Raw genomic sequence first — 15,563 nt, 5'->3', positions numbered from 1 at the left:
CAATGGGAGACAATTACCACCTCTGGAGCTCAAAATCCATCTACCATGTAGATGCATAGCTCCTGATTTATGAAAGTACCTGAAAGTAAACTTACTGACCTAATTGTCAGCTGCTAACACATGTGAGCTGTTGCCTTCTTCTCAGTGTTGCAAGCGAGGATATCTTGACACCATTCTATTCAATCATCCATTTAACCATACTGCTTTGTCTCACATTAAAAGTTAAGCTGTTTGGGTCTTTGAAATGTTGCAACATAATTTTTACATGTTTCTTTTGCCTGAATGACCAAGAAAACCACCTCAAGAGCTCAATTTTGCTTAGTTAGAGATCTACAGAAAAATTACTATATTCATATCTCAACCTTGCAATTTGCTTAATGAGAACAAAGACACAGTAACTGGACATAGGCTCTGAAAGAAAAAGGAAGTTGAAGATGATGTATAGTAGTTAGCAGGAAAAGATCAAAACTTCATCACAAAAAGGAGTTTTCTTTTCTTCTGTGTTCACAGCTTATTCGCTTTTGTGCACAGTAGTGCTACTAGACCTGTTACCTACATTATGCCATTGCTTATGAGTTTTAACACCTAAAATCAAATGCAAACAGAAAAATGTGCTGCAGGTGGCAGCCAAGTAATTCTCAGATCACATACTTAAAGAAACATGGACATAAAAAGGACAATCTTTTTTCAGCAGGAAAATCCACTTTATAAACTCTCTTTATAGCACGTGAAACAAGTACAAAGAAGAATCAAGAGAAGTTGCTACTGGGATTCTAAAAAAAAAATGAAGATACATTTAATTTACAGTTCAGATATAACATGGCTATATGCTGAAAAAGAAAAGTACTTCTAATTATTATCATCTACATGTATTTGGTTTTCATCAATAATCTTTGAAAGTAATAACATTTTAACTGAATAAGCTTCTAAGATCAAAATAGAAGCCATGAATGAGCCACAGAAAGAGTCTTAGATTTTATTTCTCTCCCACTGTTGATGAGTAGTCCAATTGTGCTTACACTGTTAACTATACAGGTTTCAAATGTTTACTGCAGACAAAAAAAAAGTCATGGAGCAGGTGATCTTGAGTGCAAGAGAACCGGGTGATCAGACCCAGTCAACACAGGTTCACAAAAGGCAGGTCTTGCCAAACTAACCTGATCGCCTTCTATGACAAAGTGACTCGGCTGCTGGACGAGGGAAAGGCTGTGGATGTGGTCTTCCTGGACTTCAGTAAAGCCTTTGACACAGTTTCTCACAGCATTCTGCTTGAGAAACTGTCAGCCTCTGGCCTGGACAGGCGCACACTATCCTGGGTGGAAAACTGGTTGGATGACCAGGCCCAGAGAGTGGTGGTAAATGAAGTTAAATCCAGCTGGAGGCCAGTTACAAGTGGGGTTCCCCAGGTCCAGCCCTGGTCAATGTCTTTATCAATGACCTGGATGAAGGCATCGAGTGCACCCTTAGCAAGTTTGCGGATGACACTAAGCTGGGTGGAAGTGTTGATCTGCTGGAGGGTCGGGAGGCTCTGCAAAGGGATCTGAACAGGCTGGACCGCTGGGCTGAGTCCAATGGCATGAGGTTTAACAAGGCCAAATGCCAGGTCCTGCACTTGGGGCACAACAACCCTATGCAGTGCTACAGACTAGGGGAAGAGTGGCTAGAAAGCTGCCTGGAGGAGAGGGACCTGGGGGTGTTGGTCGACAGCCGACTGAACATGAGCCAGCAGTGTGCCCAGGTGGCCAAGAAGGCCAATGGCATCTTGGCTTGTATCAGAAACGGTGTGACCAGCAGGTCCAGGGAGGTTATTCTCCCTCTGTACTTGGCACTGGTGAGACCGCTCCTCGAATCCTGTGTTCAGTTCTGGGCCCCTCACCACAAGAAGGATGTTGAGGCTCTGGAGCGAGTCCAGAGAAGAGCAACAAAGCTGGTGAAGGGGCTGGAGAACAGGCCTTATGAGGAATGGCTGAGAGAGCTGGGGTTGTTTAGCCTGGAGAAGAGGAGGCTGAGGGGAGACCTCATTGCTCTCTACAACTACCTGAAAGGAGGTTGTAGAAAGGAGGGTGCTGGCCTCTTCTCCCAAGTGACGGGGGACAGAACAAGAAGGAATGGCCTCAAGCTCTGCCAGGGGAGGTTTAGGCTGGACATTAGGAAAAAATTCTTCACAGAAAGGGTCATTGGGCACTGGAACAGGCTACCCAGGGAGGTGGTTAAGTCACCTTCCCTGGAGGTGTTTAAGGCACGGGTGGACGAGGTGCTGGGGGGCATGGTTTAGTGTTTGATAGGAATGGTTGGACTCAATGATCCAGTGGGTCTCTTCCAACCTGGTTATTCTATGATTCTATGAAAATAAAAGTCAGCTCATTTGCCAACAAGACACTGTTATAACTCATAAAAGGGCAAGACCGCAAACATAATACAGCTAATTTTAAACAAAGCGCAATAGTTGGGGCAAGAATCCTTTATGTCTATTTTGATTGCACAAGAAAAGTTGTCAGAGCAGTTTAATATATCCACAGTTATGAAATTACTAATTTTTTAACTATAGGTACATAACAACATCCGCCCTCCAACTGAATATGGGTCAGATTCTCAAAACTGCACTTCAGTTCTTGAAACTTTGCTATTCTCATGATGCCCAGAGCCATCCCTGTGAGAACTGCATTAGAGTCCCTGATCTGCACCGCTCAGCAAAAAGAAACGTAAATTCGCCAACAAAAAAAAATTACAAAACATTATCAAGAAGCCTGGATGTGGCGACACAATGGACTGCGCAGAAAGGATGGTTTAAGGAGATAAGACAGCTGTTTCTCTACACCATGTCTTCCAGTAGTGCAGACTACAGAGTACTACTGGAAGAAGGGTGTTGCAACCTACTTAAATCTATGAATAAACCTATCTTGAGAACATGTATTACAGCATAAATATTAGGACACTTCTGAGACACACAATATTTGCAACCACTCTCCCATCTGTGATCCTTTTCACTTAAAATTCTGTAAATGAAGTACAGCCTACAAAAGCCATTGCTGGATCATTTAGTTTCACTTAGAAATTTACATCTCAGTTATTTAACTGGAATCCCAAAACCTTAACTTGTGAACGTTCTCCTTCACTAATTGAGTTCAGAGAGCTACCATATTAAAAAAAATTGTCACAAATGCTTCTAAATTATTAACAAATATTTTTTTAATAAAGAGTAAGTGCAAAAACTAACTTTCCAACCTAGAGGTTATACTGCGTGTTGTACCACCTACTGCTTCTAGGAAGACAGCATCAAAATTGCAGTCAGACACAAATATAACTTCCAACCTAAAGTTTTACTGTGGACTGGCAACATGGTAATTCTTACTGAAAAGAAATGTTTCAATTTAGTGAAAGATTAAAGACATTATATCCTCAACAAATACCTAGCATTTGTACATAGAATTTCGAATTAAAATGGAAAAGTCTCAGCATGAGGTTTAATTTTTTCCCACTTGCACTGCTGAAGAAAACAGTAACTAAATTATCAAGGTTGTAGCCTTTTGTAAACCAGTCCAGACCAAAACAGGTTTAAATTCTGGACATCTCTTTCAAAATATAACAACCTGCATCCAAAAACATTGACTATCTATTTCAATATATAAAACCTTACTGTACATACTTAAAATCAGTACTTCTCAAAGTAATGTAATGTTTGTTCTTCCATGTTTCTCATGTTACTTAATAGCTTTAAGAAATGAACAATAAATGCAGGATAGTATCAATAGTCTTTGTGCTTTCCTAACATGTCTAAATAACATTTATTTACCATCTTGTTAGCAAAATTTCTTAATATAAATGTATAGGTTTGCATACTTGCCCTGAACACCAAGCTACTGCACAGATTATGAAAGAAGGCTGTACCAGATAACACATCTCCAAACACACTACAGGAGAACAACCCAATACAGGTACAATACGTAATACTTACTATTTATATGTTTCTGAACGGATGTATTCAAAAACATGGGATACTCCCAGCTGGAACTGGTCAGCAATAGGGGTAACCCAAGGGTTGTTCTCTGCTTTGAAGACTTGCTTTTGACCAGTCAAATCCAAATTACCTGCAACGGATTAAACAAAACAGCATATGAAAAAAATTTGAAAGAAGTAACTTGCTGTGAATATAAAACTTTTCATTTACTTCAGAGAGTACAAGCATAATAAAAGAAAATATTTCAGCCTCAGTGGACAGGAAAAGAGGACACAGTAGTTCCCACCATGATGGATGCATTTCCACCTTATCCATTTCACAGCGCTACTACATATTGCACAATAGGACTGAACGTGGCCCACTGCACATAAGATTTATTAATCAGACTAGTTTTAAGCAGGGTTTAACGGTACTTAGGTGTTGTGGTGTCCTTCTGCAGGCAGATAAATTCATTTAGCATGGGCAGAACAACTGCAGTAGCACGTGGGGCTTCCTGATTCCTAACTCCAAACCTTCTAGTTCTGTCGTGGCATTAGAAGCCTCGCACAACCAGACTATTAAACATAATCTTCAGGCCTGTGAGACAATTCAGCAAAGTATTCCTCTCTACCATGGCTTCCAGGAATGAAAGGAGAATGACGCTGTGTTAGGAGCTCGCTCTGCTGAAGCTTAGCATTGCAAAGAATTTCTCAATCACTTCTCCAAACCTAATGTCAACAAGCAATGCCCAACAGGCATTTCTGCCTTCCCAGTGTCCAATGCGCTGTTTGTACCAAGATCCTACAGCTGATCTGTGGGTATACTCCATACTAAGAAAAATAAACAAAGCATCATTCTTGCCACATGCCAGTTTTACCTATTCTGTTTACAGGAAGACTTAAGAGACCCATTAGGGGTTTGCTAGGGGTTTGTTTGTTTGTTCATTTTGTAAATGTTTACCACCCAAAACCAAAACAGTGCATGCTCTACTGATAATCCTCATGACTATGGATACAGCAGGCTGAATTCCAGGAAGGTCTAGCCATTGAAATATTTTCTTGTGTTCTTAAAATAAAATCATAAACCTGTGCTGCTGTTTTACATTTATTTTTGCAAATTTTATGATGAAGAGAGGACAACCACCCACCCCAAACTCCAAAGTAACAAACAAATCATCAAAACAAATCATCTTTACCAATGGGAAACAAAACAAAACCAAAAATTACAAGGTTCTGAAGACTGACCAAACCAAGCTGTCAAAGGAATCTGAAGTCGATCGGATGTGGTAGCTTTTCAAAATTAAAGGCACTTAATATAAGTAGCACAAACATTCATACATGCTACGGGACCTGCTGCAAGGTGTGCTTGCTGGTCTTTTTACTTCATGTTTTAGATTACAGCTAATCCTTGACCGTTTCTATCTGTATAAAGGGTTAACACAATTAGAGTAAAGACCATTATACCATGTGAAAAGATGTCATGCATCTCATATTAGCCTATCAACGAGTTACCATTACCTTAGCAAGCTCATCTGTCAGCTGTCTGAGGTCTGTTCTTTTGAAATAACAACAGGCAGGGAGCATTTCACCCCTCTGTCAGTCAGGTGGCGATTGCCCTTGCTGCCTCACGCTCCAGTGCGCCTCGTTAGGAGCCTCACACCCATCTCCTTTATTAAAGGACTCAGCAGCCCTGTTCTAACAAGGATCAGGAAGCAGGATTAAGTACTGTGACAAAGAGGACCTAATAAGCTAGAAACTGGTGTGTCGAAATCTATGCTGGCTCAAGGCGCAAGCTCATGCTGTTTGCTATTCAGTTTTCAGGCACAGGCCACCAGGGAAGCCAACCAGTGCTGTGATTAGCCGTAACCCTCTGACCAGCGCTGCTAGGAAGATCACGTATCACTCAGGGGCTTGCTTTGCAATTGCAAATTGGATTTTCCATTTTATTACCTGTAAAAAAACATATACACTGCTCTTCAAAGCTACCAACACTGTAAGCACTTGTTTGTAATTATGTCTCTGCAAGTACTGCATCAAGGTGAAAAGATCCATCTGTGTACAACTAATAAAAATAGTTATTGGGGAGGCGAGCTTGGCCCCATCATGGTTCAAATTCAATGTGGCTTACAGGAATAACTCACACATTCTCAAAATCCCAATAGCCATGGTCTCAACTGAATCCTTTCATCCCAAGCTGTGTCAGAAATTTACTGCCGAGGGGATGCTGCCATATGTTTCCATCCCTGCAGCACAGCGTATCTACTTCCATTCCAAATACCACATGGCCCATTTAAACGTAATTAATTGTAATAAATACTATTCTACTGCAGCCAAAGAAATGTTTCAACAAGAGGGCTGCTCAAGTAAAACAAACTTTAAGTCTCCATGTCACAGTAATCATTGCTTTCCCCCAAAACATATTGGTGGCAGGTACAGATATTACTTTTTACCTTCAGAGGGAAAAGGCAGGCAGAGGCCCTAAGGATAAAATTAACCTAATAACAGAGGAGACTGGGGAACCAGCATCTGCACTGAACCTCCCACCCGCCCCCCCCCCGCCCTTGCCCAGGATGCTGGTCTGGGAGCCCAATTGGCAGCAGCTCACCTGGCAGCCCATTCCACCAGACACCTACAGCTGCTGTAAAAGATCACCTGCCACCACACAGACTGGGCTTTTAATTGAAGAATTTCATCAAGTGCTGCAATGCAAAAAGGATCAAACTGTCTGTCCTCATTGCAAGCACCAGGCAGAGAGCGGGTGCTCATCCACAAAGGAGGGCTGCCTCACAAAAAGAGGAAGGACAAGGAACCCAATGCTTTAAACTCCTCCGCATTTGACACCAAAATTCCCATCTGGAAATGAAGGACAGAAACAGGCAGAAAATTAAGCAGGATAAGAAGTTACAGAGAGCCTCCCTGACATTAGCAGCACTAGGGAGGAAACACAGTCTAACACTCCCGCCACAAGGCAAGCCACTTGAGAACAAAGAAGCTGTATAATTAAAAATGAGACAGAATGAAAATGTGCCACTCCGGCAATCACTGTACATTGCTTGGCACCATATCCTGGTGTCCTCTCTGGGCTAACAGCTAAGATATCTGTGTATCAAGGGCTTACTTAATGCTGCTCTGGCTGCTGGACATCCAGGAGTCCCAAGCACAATGCCAAAGTCTTGGTAACATTTGAGGAACAGCACCTGAGCATTTGCTGAGGTAACCAAATACAGGGGAGCCCTGCATGAACCATTCTCCCCCACTGCATCAAGACGAATGAATCCAGCAGCGTGGAAGAAATTATCAAACTCACCTGAAGCAAAGCCTCTGGTACCAAGCTCACTGCAGGAATGCTGTGTGACTGGACACCTTACAGATGCGTCCCCAGCTGTGTCCCACCCCAAACCCCCTGCAACAGTCTCCGTGAGTAGAGCTTTTTTACAGCTGCGCTGTGCTAAGGAATGCTGTTATTCCATCCCTGCAGCACTAGAGCCATGGGCCAGGCAAGCATCATGGCAGATGTGACTTCATGCATACTGTCTAACAGCAGCATCAGCAGGGCACCATCCCCAGACCTTTAGGAAACTTATAGACGCTTACAGTGTTCTGCTACACAGATCACATCAAACCCCTCAGATATTTTCAGTAAGCAAAATACAAGATTGCCTCTAGTGAAAATCCAGTACTGAAGATTCAATCACAAAATATATTAGGGTTGGACATTGCACTGGTCGTTGCTGGTTTGTTCCTTCCATACACATCAGCCTCTTAAAAAATATTTATCAACTCTAAAATCTGGCATAACTAGTAGACTAAAATTATATTTCCTTCTAACAGGCTTAAGGTTCTTGCTATTTTGCCATACTGAGAGAGACCAACTCCACTGAAATGCATTACAGTCACATATGTCTGGTATAAGAGGAGAAGGCTATCCTTAAGGCTATTCAGTGCAGTCACTTTCCTAGATCACAGAAATGTTTTCCAATTATTTGAGTGCTTCTGAAATTATTCTTGTAAACAAATAAAATTTCAAAACCAAATATCCCAGAACTCAGGTGTAACATGCTCTAAGAACCTTCTAATTCTATCCTCAAGGATATGTTTTTTTAAGCTTTCTACCTTGAACAGCCATAGATTTCCAAGTAGGAAGAACACACATGCTACTACCAGTGAGCAGACACTGGAAAGAGAACAGAGTCTGGAAGAGAAGAGCAGAGATAAAGGTCTAACGTCTGACTGCTGTGGACAACCTGCACAGAACGACCAAAAGCCTTCTAAAATGAGCCAGCTGTATGGTCTTAGAAATACCTAATCTTGGCTTTTTTTTTTTTTCCCTGTCTCAGTATTCATTGTATCTAAAGATGATCCTGAGCACCGAGCTTGACAGGATTGGTGCAATTGAACTCCTGTGTTTAACCCACCTTAAAAACAAACTGTTCCTATGCCCAACTCATAAGCTGTGTAGATCTGAAAAGCGTCTGCTGCCCAAATCTCATCAGCTGCCACGTGCAACTTATACTACATAGATCTACACTAAAACAAACCACTAGAAACACCATTTATCACTGCTTAAATTTGGAGCTCCCACAGCTATGGGTGTACACACAACTATGGTGGGATACCTCACAAGACAGTGGACACACCCCATCCTGAGTGACATTGAAGGGAAAAGGCAGCTACAGTTCCCCGCACCTCCCTCAAAGAATCTATTCGGCATTTGATCTAAAACGTGGTAGTTAATGTTCCTTGTTATTTTCCTTTAGTGCTGTTGATATAAAAAGTGGTTTGCGTGAACATTCATATTTTACCCAGCTGTCTGCAAAATTCAGAAAGAGCTCGTAAAAGCCACTAAAATGCTGCCTCCTGCAGCTGTGTTTGCAGAAAGTATCAGAGCCAGTGATAATGATACCTATCACTTTAACCAAGGGTGTCGCCAGACTTCCCACACTCCTCTTGTCCATTAGATCTAGTCTGCAAGCACCTCTTATATGCAAAAAAAACCCCTCATCCTCTTACAATGTATGATATACGGAGTGCATAACATTCACCCAGTGTTTGTACCATTAAGATATAGTAAGGGATGACCAGTGCACATAGGCATTACTTCAATACAAACAAAAGAAAATAGAACAAGCACAGACCTGACTTGTCCTTTCCACTTGAACACCCCTTGGTAACATTTTAAACACTTCCAAAAATTAAAAGGTGAAATAAAGTAATTAAATAACTCTGACATTTGAGAAGTGAACAGTGGCATTCAGCGTAAGAAACACGATCCTAGCTGTAAAATGCCAGATAAACGCTTCTTTGTAATGGTTTAAATTCATCCTTAGTGGAGCTTCATTAAAATCAATGGAAAGAATTTTTCAGCCTGTATACTGTTGTTCCACATCTGCATCCCGTTGATACTCTGACTTGCCTTCACACCTACACTCTATTGCACTGACCTCAAGGAGAGTCCTCAGGTTCTATCACATCCCTCTTGGCAATTCCTCCTAAGACTGCAATTTAAATGTTCTTTCTTTTTACAACACAAAGGTCCTACTCTCTCACTGCCATACATAAGGACAGGAGGAATGAAATTAGTTTTTTCTCTTTATTTAGGCATAAATATCCTTGAATCCTGTTTTATTAAAGGCTGAGTAGGAGTTCAATCCACTATACTGAATTTAAACTTAGGTTATATGTAAAAATATGTATGTCCTAGCTTGTTTAAGATTTGCTTTACACTACAGGGCTTAAATTTTTTATTACTTTTGTGGCATGCGCTGTCTCTATAGAGAGAGAGATTGGCTTAAGCATGGGAGTGGAAGAAATAGCATGACTATTACGTCCTAAAAATGACACCAAAGCAATTAATTGTGAATTATGTCTTCAAATCTATGAAAAAAAAAAAGAAAATATATACTGATTTCTATGCCACAAAGTGTTATCAAAAGCAAATGATTTTTATGCCAGTCTTAAGCTGTGGATTGGTAACTTGTACCATTCCTATAAACAAGTAAGATAATCTCTGCTTTGAAGACCTCTATTACTTTTGAAGGGTTAGTAAGAGAAGAGACTAGATTTAAACAGTAGTGATAAAGGAGCAGTAAAACAACAGAGAGGAAAGACTTCTCATATGTAAGTGAAGTGTGACTCAATCTTTTTGGAGCCAGCAGAAATACCCACAGAAATATTCAGTATGATGAACAAATCTAGAGTTCCATAGCACATGTTGAAAATATACATTTGCTTATTGATGAGTTTCTGCACACTAAAAGAAAACTGCTAGTAAATCTGAACCTAGACTTAAGTGTATCCAAAAGATCAATCCCAGCAACGCTTTTGCCCTTTCTCTCCTACATTCTTGCGCTGGAGAAGGCCTAACAGTGTCACCTCCAGTCACCAGCAATTCAGAGAACCATAAAACAGCATTTGTGCCAGTTTTACATAACAGGGGAAAAGATTCAAGTCTTAAATAACAAGAAGTCAGATTCAGTACCTACAAATAAACCAAACATATTCTAGAGCATCCATTAGACAGAAGCAGGCTGGAAGCCACCTCCTCTGACTGCTTTCCTGAGCACACAGATGGGAATGCCTGCAGTCTCACCTGCAAACACCAGACAGGAAGCCCCAGGGTAAGAGAAGGCTGAACAAGCAATCTGAAAGTCAAGCATTGAAGGCTAAGCCCATCCTCAGTTTTACAACTGTTTTCAGGGTCAGAAAACAAAACTGCAGATATTGTAACATCACACATTATTCTAACATCTTCTTAGATGTAAATGAGAATTTCCAATAATGAGTTCAGAGATTAGACCTCAGCTTGAATGTTCACTTGAATACATCTAACAGTAGATCTCTGTGTCAGTTCAATAATTGAAGAGTTTAAAAAAGAGAAAAACATCTGGCCTGAAAAACATCAGGAGACGGAGACTGCTACCGGTGTCTTGTTCGAATGGTTCACCACTGTCAAAATGTATTCTTCACTTCAGTGCTGAACTGAGCTACCTCAGTTCTCAAACACTGCTGCTTCTTCTGCTCATCTACAAAGGAAAAAGGTGACCTGGGCTTTCTCACAGAGTTACTGAGGATCCGCCGCTAAGACTAGTCTCACTTTTCCCTTTGCTAGGTTAAATAAAGACTTTGATTAGTCTGTGATCCCAGAATAGCGACTCCATTTGCTTCAACTCTTAGCAAAAGGACTGCACCTGAAATAATAAGTAAATGCAGACCAACTGAATCTTGAATTACTTATCCTTGACATAAAGGTGAAGTGATATTGAGCAAACTGGTATTGTCGCAACCTCTACCATTATAAGAAGCGGATTTTACTCTCCAGCACTGTCCCACCTCAGCCTTTCACAGAAGAGAGTTTTAAAAAAAAAAGTCGATTTAGTCCCAAGATACTTATACAAAATTCCAGCATAATAGCAAAGGCCAGTCAGAATCATACACGACAGCATAATGGGCAACCTGGCACAAGGAGGCTTTCACTCTAGAATGTGTCACGACTGAAAATGAAGCCTGGGAAAGACAATAGAATGGATGAAATGCTAAACTTCTCCCTTCGACCACATTTCAGGTAGTAAGTACAGGCAGAATATACACCTAACCTGGCTGGGCAAACTCACATTTCCATGTTCAGGTAACCGAAGTGGTGGTTAACTCTCTAGGAAGAAAGAGAGATCCTTGGCAATTTCTACCATCACTTCACACAACAAACCTGACATTAAAAGGACAACTAGTAGAAAGAGTAAATAACATTAACACCCACAGATGAAAGACACAAAGCAGGAACTTATTCAAATCAGCATGCAAGGCATTCCTAGCCAAACAACACTCTGCTAATGGCTTGTGCTTCCACATGACAAATCGCGCTGTTTCAACAGCCAAGCTCCACCACACATAGCCTTCAGGTACCAAGGCAACCAACCCAGCTGATGCCATTGTGTGGGTAGCCAACAGGAATGGCAGAAGAACCAGCATTTTAACAAAAATCCAAGAAATTACTTCAAAATGTTTTCTATATTCTTTCTAAAATTATTTCACATTACTTACGACTTGATTAAATTCCTTTCTCCCACATTCCTAATGTAAGACAGAGACAATTTACTACAAGACGTACAATTACTGCTTAAGTTTCACCAATTTCTTTCTTTGATGGGTGACATGCATTGCTGGAAATACTGTTCCCTTCCTTGTTCTACGTAACAAATGCCCAGTGACGACTGGGATCTCGAGGAGCAAACTGACAGTTACTGCTAAGTGATCCCAGTGAAGAAATACAAGAAATACACTACGCAGCAGACTTTGGAACAAAGGAAATTAATGCGATGTCAAAACGGTTGAACATCAAAGAAGTTTTAATGGCACAGGAAGTATTACAGGCTTAGAGGATCAGCATCCCAATTTATTTTGAAATGTATTGCACATTTTTTCCAACCTCTGAAACTCCCCTGGGATTCTCAATTACATGGGAATTCAACAGAGCATTCTCTCTTTGAAGGGTCCCTATCAGAGCAAAATCTAGTTAATTTGAAACTATGAGTTCAAGAAGGATTCACTCTATTGCTTTTGCCCCACACCTTTGAAACTTCCATTCAAACACAGGTTGCCAAGTACTCAGAAGAGCAAAACCATTTTTAAGTACTATGAAAAACATAAAATTAACCAAATTTAACAGCAAAATACAACATTTGCTTAGACTAGCTCTAATTACAGTACCCTCAATTACCACAGCTCCAACAGAACTGATGAAATATTTGCTGACAGAAACATCATTATGCTGATGGTACTTATAATCAGAGTACAGTCAACATTAGGAAAACTCTCACACTGTAGTCATCGGAGAAGCAACAGTAGGACATGTATACTGTAAAAGCTAATGTAAGATCAAATCTTGGGAAGTTTGGCAAGAATTAGAGCAGTGTAAGGAAATGAATGCCTGTGGTGTAAATCTAAATGATGGGCTATGGAAAACATCTTCCTGTGCATAAAGAAACCACAGATTTGTCATCTTTTCCCATACACCTTAACTCCCATCAAGTACTCTGGGGAAGTAGCCTGGTTTCTAACTACATAAAAAGAAGTGGATTTTCGTGCTGGTTTTTTCCCCCCCTCCTTTTTAACTTAAAATAAGCCTAAAATGAGAAACACAATTAGAATACTCACAAATGTTCAGAGATGCTTTCCTTAGATAAATAAGCTGTCCATGACCTATCTCATTACATACATTTTTCTATTATTCCTTAACTAGTAACTGATACATCAGTAGTCCTAGAAAACAAGTTATTTTGTTTATCCACTGAGAATTTTAGTAAAGCTGCTTCCTTTCTTACACCACTTTTGCTAAGGCAAAGTTCCAAAGTAGAAATAAAAGTTCCAAATGTAGAAACAGGTAATTTTCTTTAAATTATGAAGCATCAATTAATTGTTCCAGTACTCAGAGGTGGTGTCCAAAGAGCCCCAGGATGTTCAGGCTTCCAACACCACAGACCTGTACTTGCAGGTGTGAGCAGCATTGTATTGAGATACAGGAAGAATGCAGCAACATTTCATACTGAAATAAGAAAAGTTTGGCAATTATGTCAAATATACTTAGGAAAGAAATATCTTTTGTGAAATAAGTGACTCCTGTGTTTGCACACACCCATTATAATTACCTATGTAAACGGCTTTTTTGATTACCATTAACTTGAACAAATAACTGCAGCAACTACTTTGCATAATATAATATTAATTCCCAGATTCTAGAGTAATTTCAAAAGCCTAAATTTTAAAGTATCTTCCTGCGATGGAATTATTGAGACTTCTGGAAGGATTCCTCAAACTTTCTATTTAATAACAGTTCTTTATCCACAGAAGATAATGTAGCTGTTCAAAACTGAAGAATGATGAAAGAATTACTGAGGCATTCTGATATACAGATTCAATCTACAAAATGTTTCACTCTCCTTAAAAAGGAATGTGGCTACTTACTTTTTTTAAAGAGCTTGAATTTTCCACTTTTCAAGTACGGGCCTAATGTCATAGTTTTCACAGAGTCTCCTTATACCTGAAGAAATTATTTGATAAACCAGAACAGTATTGAATAGTATGCTTAAAAGCCACAGATGCCAACATTCAGCTTTGCAAAAAAAGGATGGTAATTAAAGATCCTTAGAAATCACTGCTCTTCCCATATGCACAAATATGAGCAAACTCCATGCAGATGTGCACACACATGTGTTAACAGCAGGGTAATAAACACAGTCAGCATTACAATCTGAGTTTTATAAATCATGCCATTTGTTTTCACATCAAAGACACAAACCTACGGATAATCTGACCACATTCTCCAGGTCACTATTTACATTTAGCTACGCCTTTGTGAATATTCTGCACCATTTACTACCCTTACAATCCTGACTCAGCTAAGAAAGACTTTTATGTATCTAGGTCCACCCAGATAACCATACAATGAACTTAAAACACCATCATTGATCTTACTAATTGCATCTGCCACTTTACATGGTTCTTTTTCTAGCTGGCTTCTTTGCAAACACTGTTCCAATTGTTAAATGGTCAGAATACACAAAGTGACAGATTTAGTGCTTCCTTGGCAATTTATATAACTGACTGCAACTCTGTTGTTGCAGTGAATCATGATTTATTTGTCTTGCAATGCAGCACATAACCTTTTAAATGCTAGAAAAAAAAATGCCAGCACCTCTTTAAAGTTTATATATGACTGCCCACTACCATTCCTCATGAACGGTTTTTTGAGAGACAAATGATAAAAACAAGCTGCAAATTCCACCCACCTACTCCCAGCCATTTCCTGTGTTCATCACTCACATGTGCTGTATTTACAGACAAGCACCCCCACCCAGAGCACCACTGTACTCTTCTAGTCCCCTCCTTTCCTCCTGGGCAGGAATATTTTTCTTAAATTAGTGAAAGGTATTCTCTACTAAATGCTGAAGAGGATAATACTGATCTCTCCCAGCTGTCTTACTGACATGTGCCACACTCAATCACATCAGGTGAAATAAAGAGCAGACTGTAGAGTTCTATCTGTTGTTATCCTTCCATTCCAAAATTGTGATCCCAGTGCCTGTGGCCTCTTCTCACACCCTACTCTCTATGCTTTCTTCTGCACTTATTTCCATTATCTTTAAAAATTATGTACTCCTCGCCCTCTCCTCATTCAAATACAGTTTTATTCTAGTGTTTATATTGTCCCCATCTCCCTGGTAAATGAACATTTAATGACTCATTGCTGTCCATCAGTGCTTGAACTAAGCCAGTCAAAAGCCTTCAGCACCTTTAATTATGAAAGAGATAACGAGACAGGAAAGATTGTTTAGTTTAAATGAAACAGCAGTACCTCCAATTAATGCAAATAGGACCTGCTCATTGAAAAGCTATTTAACCAACATGCACAGCACAAAATATTTGGATAGTTCTCCTTACAGTAAAATTAAATATTAAAAATTTAGGAGGGAGATCTCAGGGAGCAGATAAAATTGGTTTTCCCTCAGATTGCAACTACAGAATTAGCAGTCCATTCATTAGGGTCTAACGCTTGCAGCCCACTTCTCCTTGGCAGACTTTAAAACTGTCTGCAAAGGGGGTTGCTTCTCTAAATTGTCCTTGTTTGCAGAAGG

At 40.1% G+C, this 15,563-nt stretch overlaps 1 protein-coding gene across 2 annotated transcripts in view; it reads right to left on the bottom strand.

Annotated features, from left to right (window-relative positions):
* RSU1 (Ras suppressor protein 1) overlaps positions 1–15,563 on the bottom strand; it is a 116,951-nt gene that overhangs the window by 62,819 nt on the left and 38,569 nt on the right. For both annotated transcript variants that reach the window (XM_069859566.1, XM_069859567.1), the window contains exon 8: positions 3,956–4,088. In XM_069859566.1, coding sequence (XP_069715667.1) covers positions 3,956–4,088 — 133 coding nt within the window. The remainder of the gene's footprint in view (positions 1–3,955; positions 4,089–15,563) is intronic.

This window comes from Phaenicophaeus curvirostris, chromosome 6 (assembly GCF_032191515.1).
Source record: "Phaenicophaeus curvirostris isolate KB17595 chromosome 6, BPBGC_Pcur_1.0, whole genome shotgun sequence".
NCBI classification, from domain to species: Eukaryota; Metazoa; Chordata; class Aves; order Cuculiformes; family Cuculidae; genus Phaenicophaeus; species Phaenicophaeus curvirostris.
The sequence above is the reverse complement of the archived record's forward strand: the minus strand, read 5'-3'. Positions and strand labels throughout refer to the sequence as shown.